The following is a 22,920-nucleotide window of genomic DNA, read 5'->3' as shown; positions in this document are numbered from 1 at the left end:
GCTGCACAGGCCGTGGTACATAATGTCTGCTCTGCTTGTCTTCACTCTCCAGTTTACACACGGACCTCTGTTATAGTCTATGGTGCCCTGCACCACCTAGTGGTGGAGGAATATCAACTTCATCAAATTGGTTGACCTGCTTTTAGAGATTCGAGAACCTTCTTCTGTGGTTGTCTGTTTGTAAACACCAGGAGAGGGGAGGGGCTTCGACTTTTCCTCAAGCACATCAGATGTTTTCATTTCTCTTTATTCTCCCCATCTGAATAAGGAATGTCAGTTACATACTATAGGTGGATATTGTGCTGTGACAGCTAAGGAACCATAAGATAATAAGTGAACTGTGATATTTTTGTCACTGCATCTATCTGCACATCAAATTAATCCTCCTCAGCGTAAATTGATGTGTGTGCGCCCCAGATTTGACATCACAGGATTACATAAACCCACTATTTACAACAAGGATGAAAAAGAAGCAAACAGAAGAAAGACAACTAAGTGCCAACACAAAATGTCCGGCTTTACTCACAGAGAACTCTCTGGCTCAATGTGGTGCAAAGTGGTCTCTGGCGTGATCTGTGATGATGTCTGTCTGAATGAGTTAGGAGACAAATGGCCTGTTTGAGATGTGGGAGTGAGAGAGTCAGGGCTGTTTCAAAACAATTCTATACATATCCAATGAGAGTGAGGGATTAGTTGATATCTTTAATGATCTAGAGGCTCAGCCTCTGTTGATTGTCATCATAAAAATGCTGGCCTCAGACATGTTTTGTAACTATAGCCTACCACCAGAGGGAAGCAGATCTTGAAATCATGCAGCAGCTCAAAATTCAAGATGCTCACACCCACCACAGCACAGAGAGAACGGAACTAGCCGTCTCATAGCAACCCTTTTTATTTCCAACCTTGTCAACACAGCCGAGATAACAACACTCTGACCTTCCATGCTATCTCTTCTGATGCATCACACACTCAGGGCAGTAAAAACAGTGCATGAACAACCTACTGTTTTAGAGGGATTCCATTGTCATAGCAACAGCCTGGTAAAAGACATGCAGTTACTAGTGTTAAAAAACGGCAAACCACACAGCCACTGGATTCTCCACTGACAAACAAATGCACCGACAGATACCGTACTACCTGTTCCATAAGATGGTAGAGACATTTCTGGAATGTTGTGATGATATATAATGCAAAGGCAACACAACTGCAACAAGGAAAGATATAAAGATAACACGGCTTCAAGGAGGGATACTAGTGTAGTTAGGTAGGTTTATCACCACAGATTGTATGTTGGAATGCAGGCTATAAGAGTTAATGGGCAGCACTATTCCAAATTAAATAGGTTACAGAATACCATATAAAATTCTGTATCTACAGATGAGGACAAGTTGATGAATTACAGGACTTACCTTTCTGTTTGTCAAAGCCCTCCATAAAGACTGGCATAGCAGGTTTGGGCAGGTCTCCCTTCCCCTCAGTGATGTGCTTGTCATCCAGGAGGGGCCTCTCAGACCTCACCTCCGGGGGCACGGCAGCCGTGGGGGGCTTGGGCTTGGTGGGGAAATCCTCTTCCATCTTCATGGGGCTCTTGCTCTTGTCATTGGATGATTTCATCATGGAGCTCGTGACAGGCTCGGCTGGAACCACCTCTGGGGCAGGGCGGGCGGGGGGAGCAGCGGTGGGGATCAGAGGTGAAGGGGTGTTGACCCCCTGTTTGGGGCCGGACCCCTCTCTCTTGGGGCTCTCCTCATTGGCAGACTCGATGAAGAGCTCACTGTCCAGTTCAGCCTCCCTCTCCTCCCTCAGGATGCTGTAGGATATGGGCCCCTTAGCGCTGGGGGGATTGTCGAAGGGGTTGCCAGTCTGGCTGAAACCTCCCTTGCTGCTGGGAGGCTGCTCAAAGGGGTTGTTGGGGTTGTTACTGGACTTGGTGCTGGGGAGGCTCTGCAGGGGAGGATCCTCAGAGACCAGCTCTATCTCAGAGTCCCCCGACTCTGCACTACTGCCATCCTGCTCCCTGGTCTTGGTGGAGCCTGGGGTTGGCTTGCTGCTGGGGACAGCCTTGAACAGTTCTTGGGACGGAGATTCTTTCTCTGCACAGAGAGAGAGAGAGAGAAAGTCAGGGAATTAGAGCATTAATAAGAAACACTGAATTAATCTTTCAAATGTTTTTGTCCTTTTATTTGTAAACCTTAAAACCTTTAAAAATTTTACCAAACTTGAAATACTGTATTTCAAATCATAGCTAAACCATAGTCCAAGACCATTGACCATGTTGATGGTGAACTCTCTAACTCACTAGAACACAGTAGGAGAGTGTGGGTGATAGCTACCTGTTGGGGATGCATTGGGGGAGGAGTTGGGGCTGTCGTCCTCTGGCTCAGAGAGTGTAACCATGGGAACGCCCTGCAGGCCCAGGCTGAGGATGTTGTCAGACACATTGGCCTGCGGGGGGGTGGGTTTGGCAGAAGCAGGGGGGTGGGACTCGGTCAGGGTGATCTTCACAGGGCTAGCGGTCTGAGGGGTGCCCAGGTTACGGTAGGAGTGGTAGTCAGACAGCTCCTCATCCTCAGAAGGCTCCTCTACGTAAGGGAAGGAGTGCGAGTCAAGCGCCGGGCCCAGGTTCTCTTCCTCTTCCTCCTCCTCAAGTTCTGCAGGGCTCTTATCCATGTAGCCTCCCAGGGAGTCCAAGCTAGACAGCCCAGTGTTTACTAGGTTATGCAGGGGCCCCTGGCTCTGGTGCTGGTTGTGGACATCATCACCATGGCTGATATCGATGTAGTTGTAGGCCTCGGTCTTCGACTCGGAGCCCTCCAGCAGGGACTTGGGCATCTCATCAACCAGGTCAGTGATCGTCTTGGTGTTGGAGGAACCAAAGATGCTGTAGGAGTCGAAGGTGTCCTGGGAGGAGGGGCCAGAGGAGAGCTTCAGATCATCAGACAGGTAAGATGCATCCTGGCCTGAGGGATGGCTCTGATTGGACAGGAGCGAGGTGTACAGGTCACCATCATCACTCATGGGCTTCCGGAAAAGGTCAGACAAGGCGTCACCTAGAAGGAGAGGATGGACAGTGGATTTAATCACAGATCTCAATTGGATAAGGCAAACTTAAACATATGGAAAAGTGGATAGATGAAATAGGCAGAAGATAGCATCACAGGCAACATAACATGTCATTGATATATTTCAGTCAAAAGTGAACTGGGGCAAATATGACAATGCTGCGTTAGAGCTGAAATTCTTCAAAACACGTTCCAATCAAGTTGCAATGTTGAATTGAAAATAATAACAGGATTAGGTTACATATGTGTACTCCAGGCCTGATAGTGGAGATGTGTGGGATCGTAGGGAGAGTATGGGAATCAGCTGGGAGATCTGATGGCGGTGCAGATCAGTGATGCAGCACTAACAGAGGGCACTTGTGCCCTGAGCCATACAAAGGGGGATTGTTCAAACCCCAAAACTCATCCCGTCAGCTATAAATCCTCACTGAGGTACGGGGGATGGGTTCTATATTCAAATCAACTAAAATTGTATTTGTCACATGCACTGAATACAACAGGTGTAGACTTTACCGTGAAATGCTTACCAACAATGCAGTTCAAGAAATAGAAAATATTTACAAAATAAAATAAAGTTAAAAATTAAATAAAAAGTAACACAATAAATTAACAATAACGAGGCTGTATACAGGGGGTACTGGTATCGAGTCAATGTGCGGGGGTACAGGTTAGTCAAGGTAATTTTACATGTAGGTAGGGGTAAAGTGACTATGCATTGATAATAAACAGCGAGTAGCAGCAGTGTAAAAACAAAGGGGGAACGGGGGTGTCAATGTAAATAGTCCGGGTGGCCACACACACATACTACTGTACCCTATCATTTTCTGTGTGACTTTCCACCTACGGTACGGCCTGTCCAGTACGGCATGAAGGCTACCACAGTATGAGAGCGTTGCAAAATGCAAAGGCATCCCAACAACAGAAGTTACGAAAGAGTCATCTTTTGTTACCCTCCATGTGTCGTCTACCGGCAAAAATCCAAAGCTTTTAATGTGAAAATAAATATTTGGTTTCAGTGACCTCAGTAGAAAATATTTACAGTGGAGCCAGCCAACATTTCTGTGGAAAGTTATTGCACAGGGCATTTCCATCGAAAATTACCCATGAGCACCAACATGTGAAGTTCATAATAACACATCAAATTGCATGTCAAATGAAAGATAAGAGTCTATATTTTTGGGAAATGAAGGAATAGATACATTATTCAACCTTTCTCAATCTTAAAAATTAGGCATCAGTAAAGGCTCTGATTTCTAGATAAGCAGATGGAAAAGGGGACTTAAAAGGCATCAGAATACATCAAAACACAAGAATGCTGACAAAAAGACCCCTGCCAAGTGCCAACTAATATAGACTCATTTTGTTTTGGAGAAATTGTTTACCTTCTGTAAGTTTATGAAATATTGCCTTGTACCTTGTAATTCCGTACCCAATTGTCATACTTGAGTAAAAGTAAAGATACCTTAATAGAAAATGACTCAAGTAAAACTGAAAATACTACTTGAGTGAAAAATACTACTTGAGTGGAAGTCTAAAAGTATTTGGTTTAACATCTACTTAAGTATCAAAAGTAAATTGAATTACCTAAATTTACTTAAGTATCAAAAGTAAAATTAAAAATCATTTAAAATTCCTTATATTAAGCAAATCAGACGGCATCATTTTCGAAATAAAAAAAATTACGGATAGGCAGGGGCACATTCCAACACTCAGACATCATTTACAAATGAAGCATCAGTATTCAAAATGTAACTAGTACTTTTGGGTGTCAGGGAAATGTATGGAGTAAAAAGTACATTATTTTTTAATTAGGAATGTGATGTTGGATTAGGAAGTTGTCCAAAATATAAATAGTAAAGTGAAGTACATTTTCATCCAAAAAACTACAGAAGTAGTAATTTAAAGAATTTTTACATAAGTACTTTACACCACTGCCAAAAACTCACATATCTTTAAGAGAGTATTTAATTTCTCTCCCTCATGAGGGAGGATGATACAAGTCCACAGAAGTAACAAGTAATGATAGACCTACCAATTAGTTATAGTGATTTTACTGATTATATACATTTTGTTTATGAATTATTAAGAGATTAAAACTTGTAATTCCATTACCAAATTGGTAACGGAATTACTGAAACTGAATTGGGTCACCTGCTACTGTCCTCCCTTCTGGCATATGGTTATGTTCAGCTCATAACTATTCCTTGTCTTTGTTGTCTGCTGGTCAAACCAAGAGGGTCTGGACAACCCTTCCCTCTCTCTCGCTCTCGCTCTCCCTCTCCAGTTAATGTCACCTCTCCCAGCTCTTACTACCCATAAGCACCGACCGACACCGGACATCCATGGACGTTGAAAAGTAGTTGAAATTTTGTCAGTTTCCCTGTTCCACAGACCGACTGGACTGGACCCAATTTGAACCAATCATAGACGTACAGTATGTTTCATAAGTATGAATAGCACAGTACAGTGGGTAGAATACAGTATATTGTACTGTACTCTACCAAACTCTACTCTGCTATGCTGTTTTGTACTGCACTGTACTCTACTGTGCTGCGCTGTCCAAACTTGTGAAACATAAGAATGACATTCCTATCCATAATTATGCATCTCTGTAGTACAGATCAGGGAGCCATGATGTAATTCCGTGACCTGGTGTGAATCCACTTTACTTACTGTAGTTCCATAATCAAAATAGATTTTTTCAAACTCTAGGTGCCATGCCACAGCTGATACCCCATTCTTTCTGCAGACATCTTTGAATCTTAATTGGTAGCAGATATTTAACAGTTTTTGGAAAACATGTTTGCATAATAACCTGAGGGAGATTTTACTGTAATTACATTACCAAAGTTTACATTCTTCCATTAAATTAGTTTTAGTACATTTTTCAGTGGCAATTGTGAAAAGTAGACCCTATGTATGATTCGTTAAACTTTTAAATCAATGGTTTTAGTTTGGCACACATTTTAAAGTGAAAAAAAACTGAGTCAAAGCGCAATGACGTTACCGTGGCATTGCCCCACACAGCTTGCACAGACAGTGGGGCCCATTGCTGGAATGTGTGCAAAGCCTAGTTTACTCCCCCGCTAACTGTGCTGTGAGCGCCTCCCCTCGCTCCCCAGAGCTGCTCTCCACTCTTTACCTCTCACTGAGCAGCAGTACCTCTATAAATAGGCTGGATCCAGCTGCTGGGGTAGGTGAGGATGAGGAGGTGGGGGAGGGATCGGGGATTTACATAGGAACCTTCAGGCTCCCCCAGAGGATGTAGGCTGAATACCCTACGGGTCAGGATGTCCCGTCCCTCCCCATTAGGGTTACACATTTTGGAGAATATTCAGAGGTGGAAACTTCTGTGGGAATAAACTGGAATATATGGAAATTAACGGGAATATATGCAAATTATTATTAATACTTAAATGTCGATGTGTTTTGCATTGGATATATTTACCATATCATATGGAGCCAGAAAGATAAACCTTTTACCATATAATAAGTAGACATAATTGCAAATGATTAAATCCTTCCAATAGAAATACAAAAAAACTATTTAGTTACGAATTGAACTTTAATTAAATGAGTCGACTCTTCACATGGTATGATTTCACTGAACAACAAAAAGGGAATATTAAATGATCCATCGCATCTCCCAAAAACGTTTTCAACATACATCTGTAAAATGATAGTTTCTAGACTAAAGCTTTGGTTGTCTTCCTCTCAGGCTTCCATGTCTTCTCCCTGGACCTCCTCAATGTCCACCTCCTGAACATCAGACTGAGGCCTCATCTTCAATGTCACTTTCCAACCTGGTTGAGGATGGCTCGTTGTCAGGCTCACCAATTTTCCAACCCCTGTATTGGTCAGCCTGTTGCGTGCTTTGGTGTGTGTTCCCAAATAAGGACCAGTTGCGCTCTGAGGCGGCTGATGTTGGTGGGATTTGGAGGATGAGGGAGGCAACAGGAGAAAGAGCCTGAGATCCACAAAGTCCCTTCCACCAGGTGGCTGATGAGATATGTTGGCAAGACTGCCATTTTGCATCTCCATCCCAAAGCCCTTGCTTGGAAGTGTACTTCGCCAGACTGCCAAGAACCTTGCCTTCATCCAGGCCAAGGTGGCGAGACACGGTAGTGATGACACCATAGGCCTTGTTGATCTCTGCACTAGACAGGATGCTCTTGCCAGCATACTTGGGGTCCAACATGTACGCTGCGGTGTGTATGGGCTTCAGGCAGAAGTCTTCACGCTTTTTGATGTATTTCAGAACTGCAGTTTCCTCTGCTTGGAGCAACAGTGAAGTGGGCAGGGCAGTACGGATTTCTTCTCTTACATCTGCAAGCAGAGTCTGAACATCAGACAGGATGGCATTGTCTCCCTCAATTCGTGCAATGGCTACTGCTATAGGTTCTAGGAGTTTCGGGCTGCTTACCACGCTCTCCCAAAATGCATCATCCAGGAGGATCCCCTTGATGGGGCTTTCCATATTGGCAGACTGTGACACGGCCATTTCTTGGAGAGACTCCTTCCCCTCCAGGAGACTGTCAAACATGATGACAACACCACCCCAGCGGGTGTTGTTGGGCAGCTTCAATGTGGTGCTCTTATTCTTCTCACTTGGTGAGGTAGATTGCTGCTATTACTTGATGACCATTCACATACCTAACCATTTCCTTGGCTCTCTTGTAGAGTGTGTTCATTGTTTTCATTGCCATGATGTCTTTGAGGAGCAGATTCAATGCATGAGCAGCACAGCCAATGGGTGTGATGTGAGGGTAGTACTCCTCCACTTTAGACCAAGCAGCCTTCATGTTCGCAGCTTTGTCTGTCACCAGTGCAAATACTTTCTGTGGTCCAAGGTCATTGATGACTGCCTTCAGCTCATCTGCAATGTAGAGACCGGTGTGTCTGTTGTCCCTTGTGTCTGTGCTCTTGTAGAATACTGGTTGAGGGGTTAAGATGATGTAGTTAATTATTCCTTGCCCACGAACATTCGACCACCCATCAGAGATGATTGCAATACAGTCTACTTTCTCTATGATTTGCTTGACCTTTACTTGAACTCTGTTGAACTCCGCATCCAGCAAATTAGTAGATAAAGCATGTCTGGTTGGAGGGGTGTACGCTGGGCGAAGAACATTCAGAAATCTCTTCCAATACACATTTTTTATTTATTTTTATTTTACCTTTATTTAACCAGGTTGGCCAGTTGAGAACAAGTTCTCATTTACAAATGCAACCTGGCCAAGATAAAGCAAAGCAGTGCGACACAAACAACACAGAGTTACACATGGGATAAGCAAACGTACAGTCAATAACACAATAGAAAAGTATATATACAGTGTGTGCAAATGTAGTAAGATTAGGGAGGTAAGGCAATAAATAGGCCATAGTGGCGAAATATCTACAATTTAGCAATTAAACACCGGAGTGATATATGTGCAGAAGATGAATGTGCAAGTAAAGATACTGGGGTGCAAAGAAGCAAAACATAAATAACAATATGGGAATGAGGTAGTTGGGTGGGCTATTTACAGATGGGCTATGTACAGGTGCAATGATCGGTAAGCTGCTCTGACAGCTGATGCTTAAAGTTAGTGAGGGAGATATAAGACTCCAGCTTCAGTGACTTTTGCAATTCGTTCCAGTCATTGGCAGCAGAGAACTGGAAGGAAAGGCGGCCAAAGGAGGAGTTGGCTTTGGGGATGACCAGTGAAATATACCTGCTGGAGCGCGTGCTACGGGTAGGTGCTGCTATGGTGACCAGTGAGCTGAGATAAGGTGGGGCTTTACCAAGCAAAGACTTATAGATGACCTGGAGCCAGTGGGTTTGGCGACGAATATGAAGCGAGGGTCAGCCAACGAAAGTGTACAGGTCGCAGTGGTAGGTAGTATATGTGGCATTGGTGACAAAACGGATGGCACTGTAATAGACTACATCGAATTTTCTGAGTAGAGTGTTGGAGGTTATTTTGTAAATGACATCGCCGAAGTCAAGGATCGGTAGGATAGTCAGTTTTACGAGGGTATGTTTGGCAGCATGAGTGAAGGATGCTTTGTTGCGAAATAGGAAGCCGATTCTAGATATCATTTGGATTGGAGATGCTTAATGTGAGTCTGGAAGGAGAGTTTACAGTCTAACCAGACACCTAGGTATTTGTAGTTGTCCACATATTCTAAGTCAGAACTGTCCAGAGTAGCGATGCTAGACAGGTGGGCGGATGCGGGCAGCGATCGGTTGAAGAGCATGCATTTCGTTTTACTAGCGTTTAAGAGCAGTTGGAGGCCACGGAAGGAGAGTTGTATGGCATTGAAGCTCGTCTGGAGGTTAGTTAACACAGTGTCCGATGAAGGGCCAGATGTATACAGAATGGTGTCGTCTGCGTAGAGGTGGATCAGAGAATCACCAGCAGCAAGAGCGACATCATTGATGCATACAGAGAAAAGAGTCGGCCTGAGTATTGAACCCTGTGGTACCCCCATAGAGACTGCCAGAGGTCCGGACAACAGGCCCTCCGATTTGACACACTGAACTCTATCAGAGAAGTAGTTGGTGAACCAGGCGAGGCAGTCATTTGAGAAACCAAGGCTGTTGAGTCTGCCGATAAGAATGAGGTGATTGAAAGACTCGAAAGCCTTGGCCAGGTTGATGAATACAGCTGCACAGTATTGTCTCTTATCGATGGCAGTTATGATATCGTTTAGGACCTTGAGCGTGGCTGAGTTGCACCCATGACCAGCTCGGAAACCAGATTGCATAGCGGAGAAGGTACGGTGGGATTCGAAATGGTCGGTGACCTGTTTGTTAACTTGGCTTTCGAAGACTTTAGAAAGACAGGGTAGGATAGATATAGGTCTGTAACAGTTTAGGTCTAGAGTTTCTCCCCCTTTGAAGAGGGGGATGACCGCGACAGCTTTCCAATCTTTAGGGATCTCCAACGATACGAAAGAGAGGTTGAACAGGCTAGTAATAGGGGTTGAAACAATTGCGGCAGATCATTTTAGAAAGAGAGGGTCCAGATTGTCTAGCCCAGCTGATTTGTAGGGGTCCAGATTTTGCAGCTCTTTCAGAACATCAGGATTTGGGTGAAGGAGAAATGGGAGAAACTTGGGCAAGTTGCTGTGGGGGGTGCAGAGCTGTTGAGCTGTTGACCGGGGTAGGGATAGCCAGGTGGAAAGCATGGCCAGCTGTAGAAAAATGCTTATTGAAATTCTCGATTATCGTAGATTTATCGTGGTGACAGTGTTTCCTAGACTCAGTGCAGTGGGCAGCTGGGAGGAGGTGCTCTTATGCTTACATTGCCTGTGAGCATCAGAGGGGAATCAGTTCAGAGCCAAAAAAAATTCTGATTCCAGGAGGACCATGAGCTGTTGCTATCGATAAGGTGTCTGATTCATAATTTCCACCTTGAATAGAAGTAGAGGGACTTTTGTCAGAGGTTGCTTGTTGTGAGCGCTGAGGGAACTTTATGCACTTGGCCAGATGATTCTGCATCTTTGTTACATTCTTCACATATGATTTGGCACAGTATTTGCAAACGTACACTGTTTTTCCTTCTACATTAGCTGCAGTGAAATGTCTCCACACATCAGATAGTGCTCGTGGCATTTTCCTGTAAAGATTAGAAAAAATGTGTCAAAAAATAAAATAAAATTCCATGTACAGATAAATAGTTAAGCAGTTTGATTAAACAACTCCTTTGTAAGATACAAAGTAACATGTATGTGTTTAAATGTGTTTAAATGTAACATGTATGGAAATAGGTGAATTAATACTCCTCAGTTAGCAGGCTCAAGCAAGCTAAAACCCACATGGTAGCAAAAATTAACTAGCAGAAATTGTTAACAAGTTAGAAATGATTTAAACACACTTTTCTGTAGGCTACTATTTACTAGTTGACAAACAATCATGTACGTCATATAAAATATATTCACCCCACCCAGTATTGTAATCAAAACTTACCAGAAAGCATGTAGTCCTTGGCTAAGACAGTGTAGTAGTGTGGGCTCAATAGCATCTCATTAGTGTGCAAGATCTTGAGAATCAGCTGTACATGTGATGGAAGAGTGCACTGCTCATGTGATGGAAGAATGCACTGTGCATGCAGAGGGTTGCAATGCCATTGAATTGGGGATAGTTAACCAAAATATGCTACAAGACCTAGAATTGCCTTATATGTATCCCACAAAAAAAGATTCACTGTTATTAGCTAACAAAATTCCCAGGCTTAACTTCCGGAAAAATTCAGGAAATTTACTGCAAAGTTTCCGACCTTTTGCAACCTTCCTCCCCATCTTTCCTTGAATGGCCGCCTTCCTTCCCCCTGTTCTGTTGTGCCTGCTGGTCCTGCTCCCTCTCCTCATGGCATTAGAAAATGTCTACAATGTCCTTAACAATACATCATACAAAACACAATGTCATGAACACTAGGCTAAACCAATGATGCAGAGACACGAGACAAAACACTAGATGAAAAAACATGGTGAGTTCCTAAGCAGAGCAGCATGGCAGCCCTTTGACACACTGCAGTAGGTAATATTCTGTTAAATAGAGTAGACAAGGCAGCACATGAAGTGTCTGAGCATTATCAGGCTGTTCCTAAAGCAGATGGGAACAGCTGTTGCTGTGGTTTCTAGAGTTCAATAGGGTTCATGAAGCCATACTGACAGCCAGTCAGGCTCCTAATGTATAATCCTCTTATGGCTCTCCTTTCCCCCCTGTAGGCCCATTCTGCTATCCCCCTGACAACACCAGCAGCATAATCTACCATTGGACAGAATTGGACAGGACTCGGGACTCATAAAGACAACATACTGTGAACAGAGGTGACCTCTGGAACTGGTTGCAGAAGTCCCGTTGATTCATGGCAGTGGGTAACACGCACCTCCCCATATTCTCTCTCCACACTGCTGTCTGCTCTAGAGTCTGACAGTGTCGTAGCGCTGAGCAGTTACTTGCTTACGACCCGCAGAGGCGTCTAAGATGCAGAATGATGAGAATAGATGGGCTGAGTGTTCAGCAGACAGACATCAGGCAGCAGTGGCAATACGAGTCTGCTCAGACAGACAGGGAAGCTGTCTACTGAGCCACAACAGCATACAGCAGCAGTGGACATTGTGGCACAGCAGCAGCACCCAGACAGTCAGACATTGAAAAAAAAACACAAGACCAAGCTCATTCAGATCAGATGTGACAGCAAGGGAATTCTCATTTCAGAATTTGCCACATAACATAATCATGCTTCTGAGTGGATAACACATTTAAAGAAATCATTTCTGGTGGATGCGTTGTGAAGGGGTAATTCCACGTTAACGGAAATACGCTTTGACTCGATTTGTCACTTGAAAATGTATGTATGCCAAACATATGCCTCATAAACCATATAACTCCATGCACAAGTCCCAGATCTGTACTATATAGAAATGCATAATATGATATGAATATCATTATTTTCCTGATGATAGGTAAAGAATGGTAGAAATATGCAATATCCTACATATTTGGGTATTATTCTACACACTGGCTATTATTGTAATGAGCTACGCCCCCAAACAAGACCACATTTGGTTGGTCCGGACCAGACCAAATCTGAAACAATCATAGACGTCTATATTTCATAAGTTTGGACATCACACAGTACAGCACAGTAGAACACAGTACAGCCAGTAAAGTAGAGTTCAGTACATTATACTGTGTGCTAGTGTGCTCTACTGTAGTGTTCAAACTTGTGAAACATCTACATCTACGATTGGTTCCGATTTGGTCTGGCCAAAGGATGGTTGTTACAGTAAATGGAAAGAGGGTAGGTGGTAGGTGTCAATAAGAGCCCGGAGAGGTGGCGTTAACTGTAGCGAGAGAGAAGAGTGAGAGACAGCGGCAGAGAGAGAGAGAGGGAGTGTGAGAGGATATCCAGACTGTTTTCACAGTCTTGCTTTTGACCACCAGATGACAGAAAGTGTAACGATGTGCTCTAAGGGTCGGGAAGCAAGTTCAGGGAGTGAGTGTTTTAATAAACAAAACAAGAAACACTAACAGCACAGACATGAAAATGAAACAGAAAAAATGACGCCTGGGGAAGGAACCTGTCACGGATCCCTCTGGAACTTTCATTACGCACACCTGACCCCTATTCCCACTGATTGTATTTGTATGTATGTGCCCTTTGTTCACCATGGTGGGGTCCATTATTGTTACAATGTCCGTTGGTGCATGTGAGTACCTGTGCTGTGTGTTTTGGGCTTTCGTACAATTGTGGATTGCGCAGATGATTACGGGTCTCGTCCCGTGTGTTAATCATCGTGTGCGTGTGTTATTTATTCGAGGTACTCCTCGATCTTTTGTTTGGGTTTCAACCCTGTGTGTTGTATACGTGTTTGTTTGGTCTTCGTCCCCGTGCCTTTACACGGCACGCCGGAATTTGGGGTATTATTGTTATGAGAATTTCGTTATCAATGTTCATAAACTTAAATTAATCTACTCAGTCTGCAACCCAGAGTTTGTAAGACTATGGTTGAATTTAAACAGACAGAGTCCCAGCTTACAATAGTGAAAATGTTTATTCACGAGAGCGCTCTGAAGTCCATTATACAAAGACATCCATTTTATAACTTGCTCCTTACTTACGCACATACTTCCACACAAACAGTAGATAGCCGACAGTTCCATTCCCCCGAGATTAGGGAAACCTTGAGAAGTACTCCCTGTCCTATCATAAGTTTCTCAGAGTTCTAGCCAGGTCGGGTCAAACACCGTTTAATTGTTCTCGGTATTTTCTTAGGCACACACATACACACACATTTCTCTCCCTCACAGGTCTCTTCTGAACCTAGTTGGACTTACGTTTAATACTTTAATTATTCCTTATACATGCTACATAAACTATAATCACTAATAGTTAGGTTTCAGGGTGGAATTATTAAATCATTATCTTTAAACACATAAATTCCCTTATCAATTATAAAAACCCTATTACGCATTCCTGCGTCTGTCTCCTGAATCATTCATACCAGCGTGACAGAACCAAAGGGAGTGGAGTCCAGATGAGTGTCATAAAGCGCATATCGATGATGACAGGTGTGCGCCATAACGATCAGCCTGGTGACCTAGAGGCCGGAGAGTTGGTATTACTTGGTATTAGTAAACACTAACTAATTGATAGGTCTACCTTTACTTGATACTTCTGTGAACTTTCATTATCCTCTCTACTCAAACTTCTAATCTAATATGGGAGAGAAATTACAACATATCTTAAAGATATGTGGGTTTTTGGTAACGGAATTACAAGGCACAAGGTAATGTTTCTTAAACTTACAGAAGTCAAATAATTTATCCAAAAATAAATATAAGTGTTGATATTAGTTGGCAGGGGTCTTTAATTCAGTCTTTAATTGTGTTTTGATGTTTAAGACGTTTGCTATTTGACCAGAAATCAAAGTCTGTACTTATTCCACATTTCCACATTTTTAGGATAGAAAATGTTAGAAAAATCTATACATACTTTAATTTCAAAAATGTTTATTGTTAGCTTTCATTTGATATGCTCCTATGAACTTCACTTGTTGGTGGTCATGGCTCCTTTTAGATGGAAATGGCCCCTACACACAGGTAACGCAGCTATTCGCCTAATGCACCCTGGCAATAGCTGCTACGCTAGGCTTCTCTCATTATGTGGCTGGAGACAAAAACGTGATAACAGATGACAACTAAAGTATTGACTATTACATGTACTGTATAGGCTTGGAAGCAGAGGCTCGATGAACTGCATGTAGGCGGCCGTGGCCCAATGCATTCATTCCACAAGACTCTGCCATTGATCTCAGGATAATGATAGTGGTCTTCAATGTTGATGATCTTTCTCTATTGTGTTTGGCTGCGCTAATTTGATATTTCTAAAATAACAACAATCAAAACATATATCGAGGGGATTTGAAATCAAAGAGTCATGTCGAGTCTTGGTTTGTTTTCCTAATGTCTTGCAGTTGCATACAGAACTGTCAGTTCCCCTCAAGCTCCCAGGAGCCTCACTCCCTAAACCTCTCCACTCCCACCTCCATGCAGCCTTCTGGCCCTGAGGGGGACATAGGAGATGCTGTGCTGCATCAGCATCACTCTGGAGCAGGAAGGCCTTTAATAAACCGCCATCATGCCTCTTCCTCTACTTGTATTGACTTTCAAATGAACTTATTGTGTTTTACACACACTGTTGTTCAACTTTACTGTACAATGCTATAATTACTAGAATGGCGACTTGTTGAATGAAAGTAACTGAAAAGTGAATGTAGGCTTACACTGTACAGCCAGTGTTTATACTGTATGCGAACCTGGATAAACACTGAACAGTATACGTGTTACTGTTTTTCCATGTTCAACCAGTGCGGTATCTCTTTTCAAGAGTCCTCTCCAGCAAACCAGACAAACAGAGGGCGAGAGGGGCCTTACATTAGGGTTCTTCAAACGGAAACCTCAGGCAGATAAGAGGGTGACAATGAGAAAGGGGAAGAAAGAAACAGAGGCGTTGAATTGAGGGAAGTAAGTAAGCAAGAGGTTTCACAAACACAGCAAATAGAAGTTGCTCAAAAGTGACAACGGGGGTATTAATACAGAAGGAGGTCAATAGGTAGGCAGCTGAGAGGGAAGTCAGGGTATATAATTGCAAATTAACTATTGATATTAGGGCATTAAGATTGATCCATGGCATACAATAACTGTAAAAATATTCTGTTTATCCACCATCTTCTTAAACGCCCATTATGGCTGGACAGGCAGAAAATTGGGATGAGAAAAATCTATAAAAACAGTCAGCCTACACACAAGAAGCCCTATTGTATTCAAGTTGTGAAGTCAATGGAAGCTTTGGTTGCCAGTGCCACCTGTCATTTATCGATCCTGGCGAAGTCCTTGCCTGAGTGGAATGGTGAGGATAGATTATTTGAAGATCCAGACTGAGTGTCTACAAGCTGCCAGCTTTGTAGCCCAGTTGTCAATTAACTATTTTATTGTCTCACTTCACTTTCACTTATAGCCAAGACACACACCATGCACTCAAGGACACACACACAAAGGACACGTAGGACAACATGCACAAATTAGTGTCTTTTTTTGTCCCCAGTCTATTAAATTTGGACAAAATGCTGAGGACAGTGGTTGGAGTCCACTGACTGCCAACATCCCTCTGCATCCAACTACCAACCAATGTGGACAGAGAGTTGAGTGTTGTGAGAAGCCTAGTGCTATTGAGCAATTCAAACACAATCATGGCACATCTATCTCTGTACATCTTTTTTTTATAAAGCCACCATGTGGACTGGCTGTGCCACTATGTTTTTGTTGTCATATTATTGCTCTAGATTGCAGGAAATGGCAGTTACAGGTGTAAAAAAAATAACAAAAATAAACATAAACTTGCCGTACTCAGCAGCACCAACTTCTTAAAAAATCCTGGGGAGAACCATGCACACTGACAGTGAGAAGGTTTGAGAAAGCATTAGACTCGATTCAAAGACAGCACATCGTTGTCTGTGGGGGGATAGAAAAATATTTGGAGAAGAATCTAATTAGGTCCACAGTTCACGACAGCTGACATTCTGTGTTGTCCCTGGAGTGGAAGTTTCATGAACCTCTCATTCGTTGCTTTATCTGTGTCCTTCCCTCAGCATTAGCTAATTGGCCCTGGAAGCTGAAGAAGACGAATGAGATTGGAAGGCAGTCTGGCAAGAAACAGGACAGGCAGAGGGGCCCAAGTCTTTTTATGAGGCAGCACAGACAGAGACACTAGCAGCACAGTTTCTTGCATCTTCATCATCCTTCCTCCCAGCAACATCGCAGGACTTCTGGATCTCTGGGAATAAGAGCAGAGATCTCCCTGGTTGATGAACATGTACTGTAGACCTAACATGGAACCCAAACCAGCTGCGCGCGTGCGCAATCGTGCATAAATGTATTTTGTCCCCTCACACCAAACGCGATCACGACACGCAGGTTAAAATATCAAAACAAACTGCACCAATTATATTAATTTGGGTACAGGTCGAAAAGCATTAAACATTTATGGCAATTTAGCTAGCTAGCTTGCACTTGCTAGCTAATTAGTCCTTTTTAGCTATCTTGCTGTTGCTAGCTAATTTGTCCTGGGATATAAACATTGAGTTGTTATTTTACCTGAAATGCACAAGGTCCTCTACTCCGACAATTAATCCACACATAAAACGGTCAACCGAATAGTTTCTAGTCATCTCTCCTCCTTCTAAGCTTTTTCTTCTCTGGACTTTATATTGCGATTGGCAACTTTCATAAATTAGGTGCATTACCGCCACTGACTTCGTTCGTCTTTCAATCACCCACGTGGGTATAACCAATGAGGAGATGGCACGTGGGTACCTGCTTCTATAAACCAATGAGGAGATGGGAGAGGCAGGACTTGCAGCGCGATCTGCGTCAGAAATAGAACTGACTTCTATTTTAGCCCTTGGCAATGCAGACGCTCGTTGGCGCGAGCGAGCAGTGTGGGTGCAATAATTGAATAATATAGATTTCTACATTTATTTTGCAATGCTCGCGCACGAGCGATGTAGTCAGCCTGTAAGTGCTTCCTCTCTCCTAACTATGGAAAAGTCCCAGACAGTAGGACTGTTTTTGTAGTCTCATGCTTTATGCTGAGATGCAGAAGAGGAGGGACTAGCAACCCCTGAGTCACTGTGTCAAAATGTGGCTAGTGAACAATGATTGGTGTGCTTGTCTGGATAGGAGACATGTAAAGGGAATGTGTACTATTAACCTAATACCTTTCATCTTCAGAGAGTAAAATGTGTCTTTCACTGTGTACAGTGGAACAGTCCTATTGCCTTAAAAAAAATCTCTGAATATCAAACACAGACTTCAAAACATACAATATTCACAGAGACAGAAGAAATGCCAGAATTCTCTCACTTTCTGCACAGTGTGTTTGTTTGTTTTGTCTACCCCAGAGGGCAGGGGAACTCATTAGATGCATATAAATGAACAAGTGGAGCGATATCCTCATGTGCATTTCGCAACGTGGTCAGATCTGGTCAGAATTCTGGATGGAGCGACATCCTGCTCATCATTACTACATTGTTTTTTAAATCTGTATTAGATATGTGTGTGCAACATCTCTATGTGCAGAGGGCGGGGATGATTGGGCATCACTTAGCCTAGAGGAGAACAGGCATGCTGTATGGTTCACGGTTATTCTTCTCAAGTTCTGCTGCTGCAATTGAATATGTGTAGCTGAGGTCAGCTACTGGAAATGGGAGGGGCCTAATGTACAGTAGCCTCACTCTGAGGTTCTGTGAGTTATGTGGTCCGAGAAGTATGCAGTTTAATTTTCTTGAGAAAATCGTGTGATTCAACAAAGATTGGAGCATGATATCTACCGGCGAGAGTGAAATCTGTGTGAGTACATTGTTGCATGGAGAGGGTCAGGGCCAGGGTCCTAGACAGGTCAGAACAGGCTAGGGCTTTTCTGTCCAAAGGCTATTGTATCATCCCCTCTATATGAGCCACGTTACAATTCCCAGCAAGCGAGTTAACCCTATTGGCGCAATGCATAGGGTGTTTGCATTTCACACCAGCGACCTGGGGTTCACTTCCCTGCCCTCTGTTCCCTACACTATTGTAGACCTGGCTGTCCAGTGTCTGCCTACAGTTTTTGAAAGCAGCCTAGCTCTGAAAAGATCCACACTGTGCCTACCAAGACCACAAGTGTCACAACAGAGTGTTTCTATGTTATAGGCAAGGCTAAAAGGTAGTTATGTTTCCCTTTTGATGATTTTGAAATGGCAGCTTTGTGTTTAGTGCGTGTGTGACTGCATGCGTGCATTGTGTGTGTGTGTGTGTATGTCTGTGTGAGTTTGGGAACAGGTCCATCCTCTGACTTGAGCTGTGAAGGCACAGAGTGAGTAAACCATTCACGTGAACCTGGGGCGGCAGGTAGCCTAGTGGTTAGAACGTTGGGCCAGTAACTGAAAGGTTGCTGGACCAAATCCCCGAGCTGACAAGGTAAAAATCTGTTGTTCTGCCCCTGAACAAAACAGTTAACACACTGTTCCCCGGTAGGCCATAATTGTAAATAAGAATTTGATCTTAACTGATTTGCCTAGTTAAAAAAAAAACGTTTATCTTGCCATTAGGGCAAAGAATCTGGCAGGCTGTCTGAACTGAAGCCATGTTTAGAAGACAACTTCATTTCCCACTCAACAACAAAAACAATGTTTTTTTAAACACTGATATTTAATGCCACATTTACTAAGACACTGCATTAAATCAGATTACAGGCCTAGATGCCTCTCTGTTTTTGTAGAAAAAATGTGCTTGCCATCTCAAAAAACTAAATTACAGTGCTGAAAGATCTAAGGAAAAGGCCTGGGTTAAAAAGAGAGCCGGGATTTGAAACACCACCTTATGAATATTTCAGAGGAACTGTGAATCAAAATGAAAGTGCAGGGCTCCAGTTCCCTACTCTCCAAGTGGATGGTGAGCCGTTTCTCCAGGATTAAAAATAGCAGCATAGGCTGAACTCTGCTGAAGAGGGTAATGGATTTAGAACTGAAGCATGAATGATGCTCCCACAAAAACACTGCTTTGAGGTGCAACAGCACACTGCTTAATCAATGCTACCCAACCTCATTAACATGTGTGATAAGGTGATAAGGTTCAGGGTTGGGGAATAACTGATTACAACAAAAAAATGAATCAGTTACATTACCAGAAAAAATATTTGTGAAAAAATTGATAATTCCTTCTTGGATTACTTTTACATTTAGAAAGATTACCTTTACATTTAAAAATAAAAATACATTATGACACCTTTCTGTTTTCTCAATAACATACAAATAAATCAGCACTGAAAAAAGGCACAAATGTAAGTTTAATAACTGTAACAGATTACAATTAGAGTAACCTACCCAACTCTGCTTAGGATGTGAGTGACTGATTGTATTTTAGCAAGACTGCCTTTGTAAACAAACAATTAGGACTATTTTGGAAATGCAGGCCATGGGAGCTAACATTTTCAGTAAAAGCTTGTTATGCAAACACAACAAAATGGCATATAGTGCTGATTTAAAGGAATATATTTTTTAACTTTCAGTTTAACATTCAAGTGATATAGCTATGCAGTGTGTTGTCCCTAGCTTGAATAATATTTAAAAAATGTAGTAAAAGGACTGTACCCGACCAATGTTTGTAGCCTGCTAGGCCAATGGCTAGCCCAAGATGTACTCTTAAGGAGCCTAACGTTACCATTACTCCTTAAGGTGCAAGTACCTTATTATGTTATTTTTAGAGGTTGACTCAAATTCTCAATTGCGATATGGTTCTAGAAACATAAAGCCCTTTACTTTCTTATCACATCAACATAATTTCACAAATGCAAAATACAAACTTACTGTACACTGTTTTAACCGGCTTTATCAGTTGCAGATGACAGTATTCTTCAGCGACAACTTTTCTGGCGGCCTTCTTCCGTTACACACAGATGTTCGGGAACATGCTATATAGCGAATTATCACAAGTGGTCTCTCTGTCTTCCATAAACACGTGCAGTAACATGGAGATATGGCCGTTTGGGAACACTAACCCTATACAGTATATAATATATACACTACCGTTCAAAAGTTTGGGGTCACTTAGAAATGTCCTTGTTTTTGAAAGAACAGCAAATGTTTTGTACATTAAAATAATGTCAAATTGATCAGAAATACAGTGTAGACATTGTTAATGTTGTAAATGACTATTGTAGCTGGAAACGGCTGATTTTTTAATGTAATATCTACATATGCGTACATACGCCCATTATCAGCAACCATGACTCCTGTGTTCCAATGGCACATTGTGTTAGCTAATCCAAGTTTATCATTTTAAAAGGCTTATTGATCATTTGAAAACCCTTTTGCAATTATGTTAGCACAGCTGAAAACTGTTTCAGCGCATGGTCAGCTCATGGCAGACCTTACTCAATCCCCTCTCATTCGCCCCACTTCACAGTAGAAGCATCAAACAAGGTTCTAAAGACTTTTGACATCTAGTGGAAGCCTTAGGAAGTGCAATTTGACCCCATAGACACTGTGTATTCGATAGGCCAAGAGTTAAAAAACTACAAACCTCAGATTTCCCACTCCTGGTTGGATTTTTCTCAGGTTTTCGCCTGCCATATGAGTTATGTTATACTCACAGACATCATTCAAACAGTTTTAGAAACTTCAGAGTGTTTTCTATCCAAATCTACTGAGTAGCAGGCAGTTTACTCTGGGCACGCTTTTCATCCAAACGTGAAAATGCTGCCCCCTAGCCCAAACAGGTTAACAATGTCTACACTGTATTTCTGATCAATTTGATGTTATTTTAATGGACAAAAATAATATTTTCTTTCAAAAACATGGACATTTCTAAGTGACCCCAAACTTTTGAACAGTAGTGTGTATGTATACATATAGTGTATACATTTAACGTTTAGATTTTTGACAATTGTTTCTGTGATATGGAGGATAAGGTCATTATGCTTCCAAAATAATAACGCAAGCGATGAGTGTTAATGTTCAGAGCATAGTGGCTCTTAACAAAACTCGCCTTCATCCAATGACTCTTATGTGTAATGTACTGGAACTGAGTCATGATCAAGGGCTAGGCCCATGGCTAGGTCACAGTCGGCCTGTTGTTTGCTGTCTTCTCTTGGTCTGTTCTGTTGATCTGTTTCTCTAAGACATTTCAATGTTTTGTAGACCTAGATTTCATAGTCCATAAACGGTTTTGAATATTATTTTATCCAAGTTCAAATTCTGTTCTATTCTGTAGTTACCCACTAATAGGAAATCGATTCCATTATTTGCACTTAAGTACATTTCCCAGCCAAACCCATGACTGGTGTAGATTCAATCTACTAAACTTTTCACTGACTCCGTGAGAAAGTACAGAATGTCTGGTACACTGCGATGACGAAGGTTCCATCTCAGACATGTTACACCCCAAAAAATAGGTCTTTGTGATAGCATCGGCTGCTATGAGAAATGTAAACAGACTAATTTAAATTACGCACGATGTATATCTATATAAAAGAAGTGTTGTCTATAAGTGATAAGATAAATGTTATTGATAAACCGCTTTACCTGTAGATGTAGTTTCCATAGCAACGGGAGGCCTTTTCCCATCGTCCTCAAATTGATGAAATTGATCCAGGTCGCTCGTCTCCTCCCTGGTTTTCGGTTTAAAATCTTCACGTAGCTCATCAAACCGGGGTGGGGTGCTTCCAAACAGGCCATTTCTTTCATAATCGTCCCCAAACCATTTCCCTTCCGAACCTAGTTCGTCGCTGGGCTTCGAAGACATGCTTTTAGGGAGAGGTTGCGCGAAAGATAACAGGCACAAGCTGTAACGCGGGCTACACAATGGATAGTGGGTTGGTCAAACGAATAAAACAGGAAAATATGCTATGAAGGCCGACTGCCTTTACAAATGTATACTTAAACTGTAAAATTCTAATGGCTGCGCGGTCAAGTCCGAGAGCACAAGTGAGCGAGGTTGATTGTTTTAGTTCAGCGCTTCAAAGCTGACGTCATCGTATTAGCTTATTATGGTTGGCACTTATTTGGGGCAGAGTAACATTCTGTTAACTGTTTCAGCATGACTAATATTAAAGTGTTTGAATATACAATGGAAGTCAATGCAGTATGTTTCCAAGAGTACGCATAAAATAACTTGAGCATATTGAAGCATCTTTCAAGCGTATCATGTTTGAAATGCTTAAAACCACATCACAATAATAACGCAAATTGTAATATTCCTGTACCATGTTATGTTTGAACATACGACAGTTTTTGTTTTTTTGTTAAACGTTTTCACGTTAGTAGATGC

The 22,920-nt window shown here is 42.3% G+C and overlaps 1 protein-coding gene across 1 annotated transcript in view; it reads right to left on the bottom strand.

The window, feature by feature from the left end:
• The window catches only part of LOC120023120 (reticulon-1-A-like), a 45,855-nt gene extending 23,255 nt beyond the window's left edge, over positions 1-22,600 (bottom strand). The window contains exons 1-3 of the mRNA XM_038967092.1: positions 22,176-22,600; positions 2,334-3,050; positions 1,410-2,093 (exon numbers count right to left, since the gene is read on the bottom strand). Of these exons, the coding sequence (XP_038823020.1) occupies positions 1,410-2,093; positions 2,334-3,050; positions 22,176-22,395 (1,621 nt within the window). The 5' untranslated portion in view covers positions 22,396-22,600. The remainder of the gene's footprint in view (positions 1-1,409; positions 2,094-2,333; positions 3,051-22,175) is intronic.
• Between the last annotated feature and the right edge of the window lie 320 nt (positions 22,601-22,920).

Source organism: Salvelinus namaycush, chromosome 28 (assembly GCF_016432855.1).
Source record: "Salvelinus namaycush isolate Seneca chromosome 28, SaNama_1.0, whole genome shotgun sequence".
NCBI classification, from domain to species: domain Eukaryota; kingdom Metazoa; phylum Chordata; class Actinopteri; order Salmoniformes; family Salmonidae; genus Salvelinus; species Salvelinus namaycush.
Note: the sequence above shows the minus strand (reverse complement) of the source record. Positions and strands in the feature narration are given on the sequence as shown.